Source organism: Pocillopora damicornis, chromosome 1 (assembly GCF_964200805.1).
Source record: "Pocillopora damicornis chromosome 1, jaPocDami1.2, whole genome shotgun sequence".
Taxonomy (NCBI): Eukaryota; Metazoa; Cnidaria; class Anthozoa; order Scleractinia; family Pocilloporidae; genus Pocillopora; species Pocillopora damicornis.
In genome coordinates this window covers 16,155,227-16,174,851 of record NC_142670.1, presented here as the reverse complement: position 1 = coordinate 16,174,851, position 19,625 = coordinate 16,155,227, and the positions used below count along the sequence as shown (strand labels likewise).

The 19,625-nt window shown below is 35.1% G+C and overlaps 1 protein-coding gene and 1 pseudogene across 1 annotated transcript in view; both read left to right on the top strand.

The window, feature by feature from the left end:
• Nucleotides 1-15,398, top strand: part of LOC149052323 (uncharacterized) — a 95,326-nt gene extending 79,928 nt beyond the window's left edge. Inside the window, exons 4-27 of the mRNA XM_089193019.1 lie at nucleotides 48-119; nucleotides 519-641; nucleotides 917-988; nucleotides 1,717-1,788; nucleotides 2,506-2,577; nucleotides 3,698-3,769; nucleotides 4,272-4,343; nucleotides 5,026-5,097; nucleotides 5,468-5,539; nucleotides 5,773-5,844; nucleotides 6,275-7,271; nucleotides 7,616-7,697; nucleotides 8,120-8,182; nucleotides 8,819-8,899; nucleotides 9,541-9,585; nucleotides 10,202-10,252; nucleotides 10,860-10,910; nucleotides 11,536-11,598; nucleotides 11,819-11,875; nucleotides 12,283-12,324; nucleotides 12,581-12,637; nucleotides 12,834-12,902; nucleotides 13,355-13,409; nucleotides 13,937-15,398. Of these exons, the coding sequence (XP_089049145.1) occupies nucleotides 61-119; nucleotides 519-641; nucleotides 917-988; nucleotides 1,717-1,788; nucleotides 2,506-2,577; nucleotides 3,698-3,769; nucleotides 4,272-4,343; nucleotides 5,026-5,097; nucleotides 5,468-5,539; nucleotides 5,773-5,844; nucleotides 6,275-7,271; nucleotides 7,616-7,697; nucleotides 8,120-8,182; nucleotides 8,819-8,899; nucleotides 9,541-9,585; nucleotides 10,202-10,252; nucleotides 10,860-10,910; nucleotides 11,536-11,598; nucleotides 11,819-11,875; nucleotides 12,283-12,324; nucleotides 12,581-12,637; nucleotides 12,834-12,902; nucleotides 13,355-13,389 (2,451 nt within the window). The 5' untranslated portion in view covers nucleotides 48-60 and the 3' untranslated portion in view covers nucleotides 13,390-13,409; nucleotides 13,937-15,398. The remainder of the gene's footprint in view (nucleotides 1-47; nucleotides 120-518; nucleotides 642-916; nucleotides 989-1,716; nucleotides 1,789-2,505; nucleotides 2,578-3,697; nucleotides 3,770-4,271; nucleotides 4,344-5,025; nucleotides 5,098-5,467; nucleotides 5,540-5,772; nucleotides 5,845-6,274; nucleotides 7,272-7,615; nucleotides 7,698-8,119; nucleotides 8,183-8,818; nucleotides 8,900-9,540; nucleotides 9,586-10,201; nucleotides 10,253-10,859; nucleotides 10,911-11,535; nucleotides 11,599-11,818; nucleotides 11,876-12,282; nucleotides 12,325-12,580; nucleotides 12,638-12,833; nucleotides 12,903-13,354; nucleotides 13,410-13,936) is intronic.
• A 1,284-nt stretch (nucleotides 15,399-16,682) lies between these two features.
• Nucleotides 16,683-19,625, top strand: part of LOC149052319 (uncharacterized) — a 32,368-nt pseudogene continuing 29,425 nt past the window's right edge.

Here is a 19,625-nt window from a genome sequence, read left to right as displayed (position 1 = left end):
CTATTTATACTCTATGCAACACTTATGTATGTGTACTATATCATTAGGTACTTGTCTGAAATGCAATTGCACAACCTTCCCCAGGGAATCTTTGAGAATAACACAAGATTGGAGTTTTTGTAAGTAACTTTTCTGTCTTAACGATTTAAACTCAGGATTATTGACGAGCGAGTCTTATTTATGTACGTAAACATATGTAAAGTTCAAGTTTGAAACGTGAAAAAAAAATCCTGCTGATTTTATTTCATGCTGTGCTCCAAAATAACAAATCACGCACAACGGAGTCTCCTTGCCAATCCTCGCAGCTGCCGAAAAAACTCAAATTTCAGACCCGTCATCACCTGCGCACCTATTTCGCACATCCAGAAGAACAAGAAATTTAAGAGACTCAATGATACATAAAATATTACCAAATCTTTCTTGAAGTGCGGCTAAGATGTGCCTCTTTTACTACTGAATAGCTCTAAAACCCTCAAAGTGTTTTTGTTTTCAAACTGATACAAGTTAAGGTGTTGTAGGGAAACCTTGGAACTCATATCAAGGAGGCACTCTGACATCGACTGTCACATTCCTGACATGGAATTCTATAACCAGACTGGCCTTTTGAAGAGACTCATTCTATTTAAAACAGGCATTACCAGGTGTTTATTCAAAATATTTTCATCAAATTTCCATTATAGACCGAATGCAATTACAAACCACACTTTCTCTTAGTATAATTTAAATATATTGCAGTGTGATTTGATGAATATTCGGGATGAAGTTAGTACAAGCAAATAATCATTTAGGAAAGTAATGCAAATTTTTGCCAAATCGGCAAGACATTAATAATAGTCTCGGTGATTCCCCTACCCTGAGCGATAAACTTCAGGGGTATCTTAACACTATTAATAAGTTTATTTGGTAAATAACGCAGGCGCCTGAATGACAACGACATGGAAGTATTAAATGGAAGCGCCTTCAGAAACATGACACTTTTAAAGGAACTGTAAGTGAATACGGAAATACTGTTTTTGAAGGCATTGTTTCTCGTAAAAACAAAGTCAAACATGGTAACAATTTATAATTTCCGTTTGCAGGATCGCAATGTATTGGCATCCGTCTTATGATTCATGCTGTACAATGATAAGGAAACAGATCTAGATAAACGAAGAGAACTGATAACTTTTTGAAATCAGTCAAATAATAAAAGTTAGGAAAGGTTCAAATTCTGATTACACTTAAACGACCTTTTTTGTCAAAAATATTTCTCCGAAAAAGGTTTATCAATATATCCTCTGATGTAAATCATCGCAGTTGATAAATTGTAGAACCGAGGTAAATTAAATATGAATTCTTTAGATTGCATCAGGTTGAGAAACCATTATCGGTTTGTCCTTCTAAAATTCTGTTTATCAAAGAGCCCGTTGCATTCCACTCAGTAAGTGCGCCATGATCTCGAGCCAGGTATTTTCCAGTTCGGTCCTCTCACTCGTTGCATAAGTTCATAGAACTTGGTCGTATTGCATTGCACCGAATGGCATTGCATTTTGTTGTGATTTATTGTCATTCACATATGTAATTATTTTTCCTGTTGCGTTTCACACGATGCAGTTATTAGAAATAACTGTGTTTCAGTTTTTATTCTCTTATCGCTCGTGCACCAATTTAACCTATAGACTAATAATTTTGTAAGCTTTTCAATAAAACTAAGTAGATGTCTCTTCTTCAACACAGATGGTTGCAAGACAACAATTTCACTGAATTGCCTCCCGAATTATTCAAAGATCTTAAAGGCCTAAATGAACTGTAAGTTACATGGAGACGCTCTTTAGCTATTTGGCTTTATGACTGCGGTTAAGGGATGATTTTTTGCTTTCGATGTCATCTCCCTTCCACAACAGGCCTGCTCGTGTGATTATATAGACAATAATATGCTTGTCACCATATTATCGCGTCACTAATTATACGAGATTGGAGGAGATATTTCCATTTTCAAACTTTTCTGATATTACCCTCAGCACAAAAATGAAAAAAAAATAACCAATTGAACCATCCTAAACTGTACCCTCACTTTTGTTCTGATAATCAGAATAGGAGATTTTCAGTCAAACAGCAATGAAGTCGATGCGTGCCATAAAATGTCTAGTCATTATATAATTTTCTGTTGTGAACTAGTTAGATGTCTTTATAAGACACGGGCTCGATGATTTCTATACTGAATAATTCACTGGAATAGTAGGGATAATCAGCTCCTGCCAACCTTAGATAGCAGTGTCTAGTGTGCGATCAAACTTCAAGTTGTCAACCGGTTGTTCCTTTTCTGTAGAAATAGCGGAGTAGATAAGACGATTGCACTACATTAACTGTTCCTTTCTCTTTATGAGATTATGTACATTGCTTGTACACGATTACATTCAGCTCTTTCATTATTCTTAGTGACTAGCGTCTGTATACCTTTTTTCTACGAATTTCAAATAACAGGGTAAATTAAGACGCACTTTCTTGTCTTGTCATTCCTATCAGCTATCTGTCAAATAACAAATTGAAGACTCTACCAGATGGAATTTTTAACAGCCTTTCACACCTCACATATCTGTGAGTACAACAATCATTTAACCAAAGAAAAAATTCGAAAAGAGGTTATTGAGTTTTTACAAAAAGGCACATTTCTCAAAGCTGCGTGGCTACATTCAGTTAACAGAAACACGTAAGGTAACACTGAAAGGTCTGACGTGGGTATCAGTCGAAATTTGAAACACAGTTTTGGTGATAAAAATGAATAAGTTGCCAGATGAAACTAATTGATTATTAACTCTGATTATAAGGAGAGCAAAAGAAAAGAAGACCCACTACCCCAGGATCATTCTCCTCCATAAGGATTAGCAATAAACTCTAGGAATCGCTTCTTGTCTCCGTGTCATGAAAATTTCACAGTAAATTTTTGTAAAACTGTTTAGGTGAATTTTAGAATGCTATGTTATGTAGATGTGCTTTGGTGAGTAAAGTTGACGTACTTGGAGGTTTGAAAATCACTGAAAACCTTATTCGTGATTTGCTTCTGTTTGATAGCAACTTAGCAACTCAAAATTTTGTCTGGATAAAACACCTGCTTTTAGCACAGCATGATAAACCAGTAAACCAAGGCTGCAACAATAGTAATAACTGTAATCTCAATAAAAACAAAGAATATAAAAATAATATTAATAAAAATAAAATGATTAATTAGTGTTGATCATTTTCAAGTTGGGTATTTTATTACTGCACGCGAGGTAGCAACATTATGATACATTCCGCGTTTTTGTATTCCTTTTTTTTCGTCGTCTTGAGAGTATTAAGTATAAATAGTATATTTAGTATTTAGTATATTTTGATCAATTTTTCTATTTTGTATGGAAAAAGGTTTTTGTATGATATTTTTTGCCAGAAAAATATTCACGGATTATCTTATGCTCTTTTGGTCCGCACTATATCGTTCTTGATAGTGTCATAACCAGCGTTTTGTTGCCGGATTTTGAAAAAATTAACCATCTATAATGTTCCTCTAGATAGCTAAGGAACTCAAAATAGATACGTTAAACTGGAAACTACTGCGGAGGCAAACATTATTTTATGAATAGTTGTTCTTCAAAAGCAGCCAATATTTTTTAATTCTTTGAATCAGTATTGCTAATTTCATGATAATAGATTCGTAACTACGGTTATTATTACACTCTAGGGATTTGTCAAATAATGAACTTGGAAATCTACCGCCATACGTCTTTAAAAACATTACAGCTGTGAAATTTATGTAAGTGAGATTCTCTTTGAGTTAAGATAAATAAAAAAAGCTGTCTGTAAGAATTACCTTGCAATAACAGCAATAAGTGAGTAAATCGGCTTCCTAGTTTATGGCAATTTACATTTCTTATTTATTTTAAGCTGCTAAATTTTTTTTTGTCTTGCAATTAAATTTTGCTACAGAGTCTTAAAATTTGTTGACTTAGATACTGAAGCAACCTAAATAATTTTTTTAAAATGGGCAATGGCTTACTTACGATTTTTCAAACTAAGCTTTAAGCAACAGACCTGAAGCAGAGGTTTCTGGTAATAAAATCTAAAGTTTCTCTAGCCTGAGAGCATGAAAGTTTCATGTGGGTCTAAAGTTTTCTTTTTTTCTGTGATATTCAAATATCAAACCCGGGAGCTAATTGTACTGCATTAAATTCAAAAGATTATTAAGACAAAAGTAGATTTAAAGATATCCCTTCATGTGTGTATTTCAGTCTAACATCTACAACGCGCTTTTTTAGGAAAATGGACTACAACAAAATTGAGAGGCTTCATGCAGATCAATTCCAGGGCCTAGTGGAGATGTTCGAGTTGTGAGTACATTTAGACTTAAACGTTTATTTTTCATCATGATCTTTTGCAATCTAAAGCATATTTTAGAACCAGCCCATTTATATGAATTAAAAAAAAAACTAATTCAGTGTATAAAAGTTTACAAGAAAATGTTTACAAACTAACCATATTTAAATGGAGAGAGGTGATACCCGAAGAAGTGCATGATAATCATATATTACCAAGGTTTTTGATTTTAACGTTTAAGCGATAAACGGCTCAAGTGCATTAATGAGATTTTCTGTTGATATTCGTCCTTCAGATTATAGAGCCGCAATGATAAAGTTAACTTAAAAGGAAAAGAGCTTTTTTGAACAAAGAAAAAAATGGCTTCAATTTAGCTGAGTCTATAAATATTGAGTTTAAGTGCAACGGTTTGGATTAAAACGGCCATGCGATTAATTTTCTAAGGAAATTAACTTGCACAGATATTAATTGAATAGAAAATCAGGAGCCATAATAGGGAACACCTCATTAGTAAATATAGTAAGTATCCTCTATTAGTACTAGCCTCTATAATAAATGGATCACAGTCTTTGTCACCAGATCTATATAATTGTGGTATAATTTTGATATCAGTTTTGCTGTTTAAATTAGATGTCCCATGCCTTGTTATTCTATGTTACTTGTATATTAATTTAAATTCCCCCTTACCTGTTTAAGACATCTCTCAGAGAACAGAATCGAGGCTTTACCTGACAAGATTTTAGAGGGAGTTAAGAACCTCAAGGGCCTGTGAGTACAGCTGATAACATACGAAACAATTTCTAAAATTTTTTAGAAGATGAAAATGTACATAACAGAAAGACTCATAATATGGAATTCTTATTTGAAAATGTTAACACGATCTCCAACAGGCGTGGTGTAAATTGTAATGCTGAACAACGTAATTTTATTACTAGCTATTTTCTCAACGTAAAAAAATGTGGCTTGCTATAAACATGGTTTTATTGAGCAAAGGTAGATATTATCAAAAAAGAAAACAAACATAGTTGAGAACTATGATAGTTCCGACGGCAACTTCAGGTGTAATTTTTAAGAATCAGACAATGCAAGACCCTGTTTATCATCTGCTAGTTAATAGTTATGTTATTAATTTTTGCAGAAATATCTTTGGCAATAAAATACAAAATGTCACCAGCACGACTTTCAGTAATGCCCGGGAACTGCGATTTTTGTAAGTTCACTGTAAATGGTAGTTTTCTATCACAGTACTTACAATAAAGCCGCATGTATTGCAATCGGATAAGATGCAGGTGTGAAGTTAATTTAAAGTATTATAGTTAATTGGGTATAATATTTAATTTTGTTAAAGTCAAAGGAAAGGCTTGCAACTAGTTATTTGGGAAAATGAGATATGCAATTTATTATAATCTGACTTAATTTTCACCTTCTATTTTAAACTTTCAGGTTCATGCACTACAACCTGATGGCTGAGCTCCCCAAAGACTTTTTTGAGCTTTTGCCGCACATTATCAGAGTGTAATAGTTCATTATAATAATTTAACACGATGGCTTAAAAGGAGATTTGGAGCGGATGTTGTCTGAATTACCTTCGAAATAGAAATTATTGTCAAATTGTGATATGGATGATGCAATCATTTTAATAATTTTGTTTCCTTCAGTCTGTTACGGTTCAGTTGATCAGTAAGTTTTGATTCACGCCAACATCTTTTATCAATTCCAACACTGAAATGATATGAAGCCTTATTTGGATATTAAATAAAATTGTCTAAGGCATGCTTCACGTGACTTTCAAATTGCTATTAATTTATGAAAAAATGCTTATCAATTATCTTTGCCTCAGCATAGATCACTATTTTCTTGCCGATCGTTTTGGATAATCTTAATTTTGCTCTCATTGTTCTAACGATGAACCCTTTCTAATTTCCTCTTCTTTTTCTAATTCCAGAACTCTGGACACCAACCTGATGTGTTGCCACCTTGATCTTTTCAGGCAGGATGCCGATTGCGAATTTGCCTTCAATGATAACTTCGCAAGCTGTCACTCCATGTTCCGCAACCTTGCTCCAAGGAGAAGTCTTTGGATTGTCGGCCTTCTTTCGTTGTTTGGGTCTGTGTTTGTAGTTGGGTGGCAGTATTTCTTCCCTGATAACAATATGGTCCAGTCTATTATGTTGGTAAATCTGGGTATTTCAGACGGCATCATGGGTATTTACCTCATCATTATAGGTATAAAAGACCTGCAATGGTCAGGGGAATACTACCTGCACGACTATGAGTGGCGCACCGGCTGGTTTTGCCATTTCAATGGCGCCATGTCTGTACTTTCAAGCGAGGTGTCCGTTATGATGATTTCTCTGATTGCATGGGACAGGCTCAAGAACATTGTGTTTCCTTACACGTTTGCAAAAATTACACCAAGGCAGACCCGTATTATGTGTGCAGTTATCTGGCTTGTGGGAGGCATTATGGCATTCCTTCCGTTGTCTGGAATGCGATACTTTGGTGACTGGTATTATGGCAAGAACGTGGTGTGCCTGCCCCTGCAACTTTCTCCGCAATTACAAGAAGGCTGGGAATTCTCCACTTCCATCTTTATCGTTTTAAATTTTTCTCTTTTCCTATTTATTACGGTTGCTTATGTTGCCATCTTGTTGAAATCATGGTCGTCAAGCAGGCGGCTGGGTGCGCATGGAACTGTTCGTGAAATACGAGCAAGAGCACAAAGCGCACAGGCCAAAAGAGAAAGAGCACTTGCCAAAAGAGTCTTCTTCATTATTCTGACCGATTTCTTGTGTTGGATACCAATCATTGCTATCGGCATTAAGTCGCACGTCGAGAAAACGTTTGATCCACCTGGTGATCTGGCAGTGTGGATTGCAGTGTTCGCCTTGCCGATCAATTCAGCTATCAACCCACTGCTGTATACCCTTTCTACTCCACAGGTACCATTTTTCTCTTGCTTTTGAATGGAACATTCTTTCATTTGTTGTTTTAAGACACATCTTTGCGAGATAGTTATCTGAATCAATCACCCGCAGTCCCAACGGTTTTTTTCTTATTAGAAATTTTCCTATTGTCAATCAAAGACGGTCTCTCTCATTTCCTTATGACAGAAAAAAAAATAACCCAAAAGGAGAAAAAATGGGCATGGAGAAAAATATGAAAGATCGCAAAGTTGTTTGTTTGTTTCTCCGCTGTTGGTTATAACCATGGAGACCAACTTGAATTTAAAAGCGGTTTGATCTATATTCCGACATACTTTATTAACTAAATTTCTACTGTATAGGTTCAAGCTGTTTTGAAAGCAAAATTGAGGAAGGCGTGGTCCACTGTTCGATCGATTTTCAGCAGTGGACAAAATCAAGAAGGCACGGTGCTATATTCCATTTATACATATCATAATCAGACCTTGAAAGGGGGTATAGGTGTGGGTAGAGAATAGGACAATGCATTTCAGAAACTTATTGGAATTATTATTGGAATTATCAATATTACTTCAAAAAATTATTAAGGGGCAACCAAACAATTATAAAGCAATAAATGCTTGAGCTTCGGTCTTCAATTTCAAGGGAAAGAAACAATCTGACTGGTAGAAGGATTTTTTAAAATCAATATGTGGACGAGATAGTTTGGTGTGTTATACTCCTCCACCGACGCAGCGCCACAGTTTCTTCAGAAACTTACCCCCCCCCCCGCCTCCTCCTTAAAATATTTGGATAGGCCTAACAGTAGTTTATTCGCTGTTTGGAGAGGACCAAAAAAGATATGTTATTGCTATTTTATTACTTAGAAGGAGTAAATAATCAGCAGGGACAGATCGGAAATGGACATGAACACGCTAACAATGAAGAGGGTAAATATAGTGATTCCCAATGTGTATATTCTCTGTAAATGCGTGACTTTCGAACTTGCGTGACATTTGCGTTACAGTTGGCCTTTGTGCCATTTGATTCCTTTAAATAGTTTTTCTCTCCCGCTTTCATTAATCGCCTGTTCATCCAAAGTTAATTTATAAAGTGTGATTTCAAGCCACCGGCGTATAGGGACTGATATGTAAGTTGTTTTCGCCTTTTTTGTTGTTTATCTCGTTTCGAGCAAGCCCTTTCGTCTTTATTTGTATATATATTTTGTGTTTGCCGTAGCATTTGGTTCATTTATTAGTTCCATTTATTATGTTAGATTCATTTACGCTGTTAAGTCGCCACGTGTTTAATTGAATACAATCTATTATATAAGTCCCTTTTTTAATTCGTTTACAGTTTACGAGATTGATTAAAGTTATGTCCCTGTAATATATTCCCTGTATTTGGTTGGCATTTTTCTCCGGTCACGATTTTCTTAGTATTTCATCGAGCCTTGATGTTCGTTTGCCGCAACATTCTTTTTGCCTCGTTATGGTTTTGTGTGTAATACCTTTCCTTCGTTTCTTCTCTTCCCTTCTTAATCCCATTTTTTGTTTGTTTTTGTGTCTGCATTATCTTCCCCATAGGAGAACAGATTGAAATGCAAGTAATAGAACACAACGAAGTCCCAGAAGTGGAAGCCCCTGAATTGCCTGCTCCGCAACCGGGTCAGTATTCCATATGTATGCTTATTTCCTTAAAACATCATTTCAAAACTAGCCAATTAGAAAACTAGGGAATTAAACGGTAAATCTTTGAGGTTAATAGGTCGACTCAAAACTCGCATTCATTACTTATGTGTATAAATGTATAATGTTTTGATGTTAATGTTAATATGTGATTGACTTTCTGATTTCAACTGTAATCAAGTAATCCACTGAAGTGGGTGAGCTCTTTCAAATTAAAAAAACCTATGATGAAACATACTATTCTTTTCTATTTTGATACGTGTGAATTTTGGTTAGGGAAAGATTAAGGAAATGTTTCCTCAAATGACATAAATGTGATTGGTTTTGTCACCTTTGGTTAATAATTGCAAAAAAAATCCTTTGGTTTTTCACAAGTTACATACAACAATTCTGACGACAGTTTTTCAACGACCCAGTTTCTTAACTTCCCCTTTGAGATCCCCATCCCTTTAAATTAGAAACCTGCACAGGTGTCATGTGCAATAAAGGTAATATCGTTATCAATATGGCACAGATCTAATAAATGAATGATACGTATTGAAATGATCGTTCAATGTTTTACCTTTTTGCTTTTATTATGTGATAAATAACTCTAACATAACGATTTGAACCATCAACAGCAATGGGACAAGCCTGTGGTGGGGATGAGACTCCATCTTCCTCAGGTATAATGTCTTCTAACTTGAATTAAAATTTCATGCCTATTATTATAATTATTATTATTACTATCATTATTTTAGTTGATGTTGTTGTTCTTCTTCTTGAAACTTCATTCATGAAAATATATGAAATAAAGTCGTAGACAGCCGCTTCATTCACAATATCAGTACTGAAGCTATGACTTCAACCGCTTTTTACAACTGTTCCTAAAAATCGCCAACTACTTTGCAAGAAATAAAGTAGTAGGAATGAATAAAAGAACTTGAAAGTATTCGATCAAATCAACTGTCTTTTGCAAAAGTATGACTTCAACAGATTATCTCATGCGCACAAACTCGCAGATGTAAAACAATGCGAGCTGTATGACAAGTTTAACCAAGTTTTAACTCAACTGAGTAATCTATCGTGCTAGAACTTGTTAAGTTTATGCGCATTCAATGCGGAAACTAAACTGTACAGTAAACTTTATCGAAAGTATTTTATGTTTGTTTATTTGTTTTTCTTTTAAGATTTCGTATCTGAATTACGTCATACAAATATTATTTTCTGTAAAATTCATTTGAAGAATAAACGAATCACAAAAGTTATGACATGTTTCACTCTACTTGTTGTTTGAAACAGATTATGAGGATGATTTTGATATCAGACCAGCCACTAAAAAGACTGTGCAAGGTAAAGAACTTTTTGTAGGAAACTATATTATTAGTGCTGGCTGTTACCACCAGTTTATACAGACTCCAAGTTTCTCCTATGAAGGAATTTATAAGAGAAGCCTTCCCTACCTACTGAAAGTAACGAGTCATTGCAAATTCAAAAAAAAAGATTTTTAACTTTGGATTGATAGTCTTGCGGACACTAGGTGTGAAAGGAAATTGTGCAAAATTAGAAGTATTTATGTCTTTAACGCACTCAACATGAGGCGTTGTATATTTTGGTGGGAAGACTCTTGCGTAATACCTGGTTAATAACATCAATAGATAATTATTAGCAGCGAGCTAACCTCTAAGAAAAAAAATTAAATAGGACGGAGATTCGAACGGAAAAAGCGAATTTCTAATTTCCCACGCTAAAGTATAGTAGGTAGTTGTGTGAGTAAAAAAAGTTGAGATTCGCACATTTTGCTTGAAACTGTTTAAATCCTCTTCGGCGGAATAGAGGGAAGGGAGTAGTTCTATTCATGTTTGAATGTAGTTAGACTCAAATAAGATTTGTTATCAACGCTGGACCCTCTCCCAAACAATTTGCAACTTATTTAAAAGAAGGATATTCTTTATTGCAGTTGCTGTTCATCATGGTGAAAGCCAGCATCGACGAAAAAGTCAAAAAGAAGGTATATGTTGAACTCCTTTTGTAACTAGGATTGTCTACTCTTTGACGGAAGGCTCTGATGTTGATAAGTGTCTATTTTTATGAAACCATTATTTCACATTGAATTTATGAAAGATCCGACTACAGGAGAAACTAGAAGTGACTGAAGTTTAAGGCGCTTACAGGAACCTTTTTTATATGTGGAGGCTCGCCGTTGATGTAACTCGTAGCTATTGATACAAGCTTTGAAATATATATATGGAAATTGTCGTACACATTGGTTTCGGTGGACACATAACCTTACTTTGGTTAATGTCAAGATATTTTCAATTTTAAGTTGTTGAAAAAACGTCTGACTGAAATAGAGTACCAGCTTAGTCTCAACATTTTTTTCGCTTTCTGAGTCGAAGTTCGAAATATTTTAAAGTTGAGGGGCATCTGCATTAAGGTCTTTTGTGCGCATTCTTTTAGTACCTGAAGCAACAGGGATAACAGTTATCTGGCAAATTGGTGGCAATTGAGCAAAGGCTTTAAGAAGTGTCCTCTCTCTCTCTGGTGATCCTCCCACAATTTCGATCACTTTCGATTCGTTATTTTCAATTATTCAAATGAATGTCATTCGTTGACTATAAATTTTTTGTACTAAGTACAAGTTTCTGCAGGCCAAGGAGGAGAGACAAAGCCTGAGACTAAAGAGCTAGCTGAGGAAGGTAAATAGAATGATTTTTTTCTTGAACTGTACATTGTGCGACATAAGTTTCCTTTATTTCCGCATATAGTGGAAGTCACCTTTTCTTGAACTTATATCCCATCTGGGCCAATTTCCTGGCTTACTCACAAAGTGACCGTGAGGGCAAGTCTATTGCTTTATATACGTCAGTCTTAAGGTCCTTTTACTTCATCATATTTAATAACTTTGCTATCACACAGCTGACAAATCTGTGGAGCAGGTGGAGAGTGAAGAGATTCCAAGGGCAAGTGACAAAGGTAAAGGAGAGGGTAGCTTTAATTGGTCACTCAAGAGATTAAGGAGGTTATGGAAACCTTAGTAGTCACTGAAAAAAAGAAACCAAAAAAATATTTCATGAAATGCTTCAGTAAAAACAAGATTGAATGGCTGAGTACTAATGTATCTTTTATCAAATACATTGTCTTCTGGGGAAGACAGAAGAGGGCACCAGCTTTGCCTCGTTCAATTTCGGCTCTCTGCGTCAGTCGAGTTAAATTTCAAGGGCATTTACGTGTAGGCGTTGTATACGCACTTATTCAGTATCTGAAGCAACAGAGACAAAAGAGATTGATGAATTGGTGGCAAACGTTGACCTTCGTCAATCGCAATACTTCAAATGAACATCATTTAATAGGTACAATATGTTCTAATTCAATTTCTTCAGAAGGAGAAAAAAAGCTTGACACAGAAAAGCTAACTAAGGAAGGTAATTACAACGATTCATTTTTTTTTAAGAACTATAGATTATTTACCATAACTTTCACCTAGTTATTTTTGCATACTATACAAGCTTTATTATTATTATCATGATTATTATCATTTATGTATTTTTATAAATTTAAAGCTAACTGGGCCAATTTACTGATTTAATAGAAGGGCCATGGGCCGAGTTTACCATCTAGACAACTTTATATATTTATGTACTTTACCTCATTCTAATAAATAACTTTGCTATCACACAGCTGGCAAATCTGAGGAGAAAGTGGAGAGTGAAGAAATTCCAATACCTAGTGATGAAGGTAAAGGAGAGGGAGGGTTTTTTGTTTCTCACTCAAGAGGTTAAGGCACCAGATTAGTTATTAAGGCATATCTTTCATCTTGGTAGCCAATGAAAAATGAATGATTCATAAACATGCTGAAGTAAAGGAAAAAGAAATAAATTGAAAGACTGAGTTCTAATTCACTTTTTGTTCAATTAATCATCTTTTATAAAAGCTCAAAAGGCAGAAGAAGAAGAAGAAGAAAAGAAGCGGCTTGAGCCTGACATGGAGGACACAGAGAAAGGTAGAATTCTTTATAAATCAGCCAACATTGACTCGAAGTGGTCATGAATTAACACATAATCTGTCCACGTTATTGTCTGAGGAAAGTTGAAACGCAGCGGTCCACATCAGAAGTGATTGATTTAAGAGAAAAGAGGAATACTCGAGTACATTGTACTTCGTCACAGTGAACGGCCAAGACCTGACTTGCAATACTGACACTAAATATGGCACCTTTGAATCTTCTAGAGCTCTCTCACTTTTTGTAACATTTCTTAGCTATAAAGATGTTTGCTTAGATGGAGGAAACATAGCTGCCACGTGGTAAAGCTAATTAATTAGGAGCGAGGCTTATGACGTCGTGAACCTCAACTTTTAAAACTCTTTAACACAGACAAGTTAGAATTGTGTTAGCAATAATAAATTCTGATTAAGTGGCTTAATATATACATTTTTCTCTTTTCGTATTCCAAGCAGGGGAAGAAGAGGTTTTTGATACCAGACTTTAGTTCTTGCTTTTCGTACCAAGGTAAATGTTTGTTGTGTCTTCTTCAATAGTGAGTACCACTGACTGAAGGGTGCGAAAAATCTTTAAAAAATTTGTGCACTTTCTGATATCTTATCAAACTTATGAAACTAGTTTCAGATTTGAGATAAAGGGTGAAATTTTCGTACTTTTGCTCTGATGCATTTCCGTGTACATGCATGGGCTGTTGACTCCTGATTTCTTGAACCTTCAGTCTCTAGAACCTTTTCATAATCTAAATAATACTGTCTGGTCAACGGACCAACTGGTGAGCTGGCCACAACGCCGTCAGATTACATGAACTGATTAAGCTGACAGACAGATGGTATAACTATCTGCTTGACTTTCTGCCTGACTGTTTCCCTTGCTGTGGACATGGCAATAAACTGATTCATTTTCTAGCTGCCTGCTGAGTCAGAAGCCTGAACCAGTTGACCGACTGACGGTTGGTTGATCAAGCAAACAAATTATTAATACACACGTTTTGCAATAAATAAATCCATGTGCTTTTACTCCTTCCATTACTAAAGAGACCGTGAGGACTGAAGAAGAGAATTCAAGAGTTCAAGAAGAAATGGAATTCTAGTAATCATTATGTAGTGTCTGTGGAAGTATCTTAGTCAAAACAATCCTTTTTGTCTATTTTCCCTTCGATTAAATAATAACATAAGTTAGTTAGCTGAACTATAGATTGCATAACATGCTATTGAACATATTGGGCGCTATCTCTGAATGGGCGTGTATGGCAGTTCTGTCTTCATTTCCGTTTGATCTTGTCTGTTTTCTTTTTAATGTTTATTTTTTGTTTGTTTATTTTATTTAATTTTTGTGTGTGTATATGTGTTGACTTTGACAAGTTTAACTACCTGTTAGTTTTTTTTCTTTTAGCATATTTCAAAATTGCATGTTTTAGCGATTAATAGCTCATTTCTAGGTTTTTTAATCTAAAAGAAACAAAGCATTTACTGTTTAACATGTCACATCGTTAAGATTTAATAATATCCTGATGACCTAAATAGTTAATTTCATAAAACTTTTTGACTCGTTTACGAGAATTTTATTCAGTAAGAGTTACAGTAACGGTTTTTTTGGGGCTTCAGATTATATTAAAGAACTCAGAAAATTTTTACGGCCTGGGCTTTAGTTCTGAGAGACTCTGCATGATCATAACAACTATATAAATACCTCAGTTCCACAGCTAAGTATCGATATCTTTTTTTTGTTTGTTTTTTTTCTGTTTCATCACTATCTCTTAAAGAAGAGTAATTAAAAATGTAACAAAAGAATAGTTAACATTTTATTGGATGAGAAGTCATTAATCAGTTCTTTGGCAGTTTATTAAGTTACCCAAGTAGTAATCTAAATGGTTGATTTTTAGAATTTTTATAACTCCTTTTCGAGCATTATAATACAACCTAGATGTAAAGTGACGTTTTTTTCGTGATTTTAGGACGTTTATCCCGAGTGCAGACTTATCAAATAACTTATAAAACGTTTAGGTATGCCAGGGAGACATACAAGACATTGCTTATTAGAGGTTTTGAAGTTTATCAATAAGCTAGGTAGTCCATTTAATAGAATTTTTATAACTCCTTTGCGAGCGTTATAATCATTAGGACTTAAAGTGATGTCAATATAGATCATGCTTACATTACTGATAATTCACTCAAAATAAAAAATGTAATGAAAAGGTCTAAGAATATCACTAAATTAGATATTTGGTAGTGAGTTGAAGTCTAATTTGTAGTTAATTTCTAGATTGCTTAACTCATTTTGAGAATTCTAATTCATTGTAGAACGTGATATTCAAATAACTTCTTGATTTGGCTCAAACGTCCTCATCGAACATGGCTTTACAATAAGGATAATTTGAACACGAACGTGCCTTCTAGAAGAACATGGCACAGAGCAAAGAAAATTGCAACAAGTGTAAAAGTTGTAAATAAGCGCACCATGTTTACTGTAAGTCAGAGCCTTCAATAAAACACCTTTTAGACCTTATGCTTGATTCGGATGTCAATAAACCCAAGAATAGTTGTAAAGTCTGGCTTGGCCTTTATCGGCAGCGTTGTTGATTAGTGACTGGTCATAATTGCCCTTCCTTCTCTCCAGAAACGAGGCATGAACTTATATCTTCAAATTGGCCAGTGAGATACTGCAAATGCGACACAATGTCAGCGTCGAGGGGGGAGGGAGAGAGAGCGCTCAGGAAATATTAAGGTGATTTTGGAAGAGGACGGTAACGTCAGTTAACAACGACGCGCTCAGCAAAAACAGCTGTAAGAAACTAGGTCGATAACTTCTCTCCGTTATGTTTTATAAATGAATTAGCAGTCGTTGCAACGACACGTCAGCACTATGTTTGCTATTGAAAATGGAAACTTGGGCTCTTTAAAGATCGCCATCACAAGGACGACAACATGATCTTCTTTAAGAGTTATGCAACAAGCAACAACAAATAAAACCAATAAAATTGGTTGTCATTTTCTTGCACAGCTTGAGCATGACTTTTTTGTCTTAGTTTTCATCGGCACTGATCTAAAAATTTAAGACATAGGAAGTGCAAACCTGAACTAATTCTGGAATTGTAGGCGTCTGATTTCAATCCGCAGAACATTCATTCCTCACGGTGAAAACGATAAGGACATTAAAAAACAAAGTAATAGAGTGGGTAAGCATCGTAATATATATAACTTTGATTGACTGGCTTAACTTCAACATGCAGGAAGTTTAATTCACGATCAAATTCAACAGCATTTCACTCTTATAATTCTCATCTAAGGTTAGAGGAATGTATGAAAGAAAAGCCACCGCATTTAGTCCTAAATTAAAAGCGAACTGAAATATTGGATCGCTTGCTAACCAACGTATTTCCTACAAACATGTAGCGGTAAATTCCACAAATAGACCGAATAAAATAAGGAAGGGGCCCTCATTATCCTGGAAATTAGTTTTTAAATCATTCTAAACAGTACTATCTCGTACACAAGAGAAAAATTTACATAATTCCTGGGCGTTTTGATCGCGATGGGAAAAGCAGCGAAATGACGTTCAGAACTTGTTGGGGAGAACGGCAACGCCAACAGCGGAAGTCTAAGTAGAGTTGTGTCCAGGCTATCCGTGCGCTCTCTCGTTCTGAAACGAAAACCCGTCCTCTTACTAAATCACACCATCGTATCGAACGTGGTCCTTATGGTGTTCTGTACTGAGTTTAACAAACTTCTCGTAAAAATGAAATTCTTTATATTTTCCTCCATCGTTCCAGTTGGGTTCGTTATGTCTCTAAGTAAGCTTTCCTCCTGGGGTCCTGCACCAGGAGCAGTTGGTGGGTTTGATGGTGGGGGAGGTGGATCAGAGGATAATGGTACATCAGGCAGAGGTGATGGGTACTCTGGGAGATGTAGTGGTACCCATGCGAGACAAGCCGGAGGTGGAGGAAGCTCGTACTGTAATGGCACAGATTGTTCTGGTTTGACCGGTGGGAACTCGAATGATTCCTTGTGTACCAACAAATAATTGTTTATGTTGTGATTGGAATATTTTTATCTATCTAATATTTTTATCCCAGTCCAGTTTCTAGCTTCATTCACCTTCTGATTTCAAATCTCGTTGATTTAAATCCTACTTCTACGGAGGAAAAATAAAACAGACGATCCCATTTCTCGATCGCCTTTAGGATTCTCGGAAAGAGATTACGAGAGTAATGAGAACTCTACTTTTTGAAATATTAACAGCACCATTATTTGGGTGAACAATACTGAGCTATAAATGTGATAATGAACGCCTTGAAATAGTCACTGATGTACTGCACGTTATAAGATATTCTGGATAATTGGACCTGACCTGAAAACTGTATCTTATTTACTAAAGAAATCGAGGTTCTGCCCATCAAATATTCAAATATACCCTCGCAGTTTTATTTTCTCATAGTTTATTATCAACAGATCATGAGATCATATTGTTCAAAGAAATCTAGCCGTCTTCGATCTGTACAAGATCTGCTGATTGATCAATCACTCAGAAAATGTACTTATTTCTTGTTCTTTGTCATTATCCGATTATTGCGAACCTTGACACCGAAGAAATTTTAAGGAAAAAAAGGATTATTCTTAAATGTAAAGCGGAATTTAATCAAACACTTGTTTACAAACACACGAGAAAGTGAAACTAAACAATTAAAGTGCGCGATGTGTCTTCCTTTGTAATTTCTCTCTCGGTAAATGAAGAGGTAAAACGTAATGAAAAACGTTACCTACCCGTTACGATCCACAGAACAAAGTTTTAGACAGTTCCCACTGGTAAGGGCGCTATCACATCGCTTGGATAGAAAACAAGGCATGAACAAGATATGTAATTTTTCAAGTTGGTTATTTTGAAAGTTTATTTTGAAAATAATAAAGCTTTAGGCGCATTTTTCGCGGAAACTTTGACTGGCGATTCCTGTTGATACGCTGTTTAAATATGGAATAGTTCTTAATAATATTTCTATTTCAGAAGGCCTTTCGAGTTTTCCAAATTCATGGTACTGACTTTAAGAACAATAAGGGAAGTCAAGGTTTAAGCACTTTTTTTCTCTTATGAAAAATGTAATATATATTACTGATCTTACGTACCAGTCAGAGGAAGTAATGGCGACTTGTGTTATTAAAAATTAACAATGTACCTTTCTTTCTCGATATGAACATTTTCTTTTCTTAACAAGAAACCCACCTAAATTTCAATAACGTTATATTTCGTATTTATTGTATCGGGGAAATATGTGTCGAATCTCTCTCGCTTTAGCTCATTCAGAAGAAATCTAATGATTAGTGGGTTATACACAACTTCTTTGAAAGAGATAAAAATGTATGATAAAGAGAGAAGCTGTAGCATCTGAACGCTAAGATGCTTGCAGAATGTACCTTATGTCAAAAATTCTCTAAAACAGAAACTAATCTGATTATGCTTTGCTAAGTGAGGGATTCGCCGTCCAAGAGTATGCATATCTATTTTCAATGAGAAGAAAGCATCCTACCTCGACAATTATAATGGATTTTGCAACACACACGCGGGAATAAACTGAACGATAAACGAATAAGTCGTTAGCATACCTCAGCTGGCTCAACAACAAACAGAGCTGCATCTTAAGTATTAGTTTACTTCTTTTCTTTATTTGATTGTATTTTTTCTCCTTTTTATATATTAGTTCTCAGAGAACGATTCAGAGCATAATAAAAAATATATATATATATATCATTTCTTCGCTTGTGATTGGTTCAAAAAACTCCTATTTTCCACTAATTCGATTGCCAAGTTGTTATCAGAGAGTTTGTTATCTGACAAATTAATGAGCTGATCACATTCAAAGTTGTAGTTTAAACCAATCAATCAATCAATCAAAACCTTGGTTTCAATCACCATAACAACAGTATACAGACTTTCTTCAAAATGGATAATTTTTTCCCATGAACAGTGGCAATAGTTTAGAGCACAGCAGTGAGGTTAGTATCAGTCTATTAAATGCAAATTTTCCCTTTCTCTCGTAACTTGAATATATTTTAACCTAATAAAAATGGTTAAACTCACCTCCTTACTCTTGGTTCAATATAAGTAATTCAAAAAGTCAAAATAACACTAATAGGCTATATTCAAAAACGTTAGCAGATAGTCAATCTGAGGTGACTTAAGTCAGTTTCTTCCTTTTTTGTTGACTCAGCCAATTAAAACAAGTGGAAATAAGTTATTCCAACCATAAATTGACAACAAATGTAACCCATATAAAGTAATTTTAAAAAAGACAAAATAAGTGAGACGAATCGACCAAAAAAATCCAACTGCTTAAAAAAATCTGTATTGATTGTATATTCAGTCAAGTCGAGATAGTTAGAGTAGGAGTCACCGAGTAGGACCTTTTCAGGGGTATTCAAGTACCACTCACTTCAATATTACGCCTCCAAACGCTATTTTAGAGTTATACTTACATCGCTAAATTGTCTAGACCAGTTGTTAAACTTGACTTGCTCTTGAATAAAAGAGTCAGAAGTACACATTTTCAGCTTAACCGCAATTTGCTCAAAGTGTTAGCAAAGAGGAGGTGACGGAGAATAGATAGTGCTGGAAAAAACAAATAAATAAAAAAGAAAATTGCTTCCCTTGTGTTTCCCAAGCCCTTCTGGCAATTGAATATGGCCAGTATAAGATGTTCAGCAGTCTGATCACAATTCTCTTTGAAGACATAAA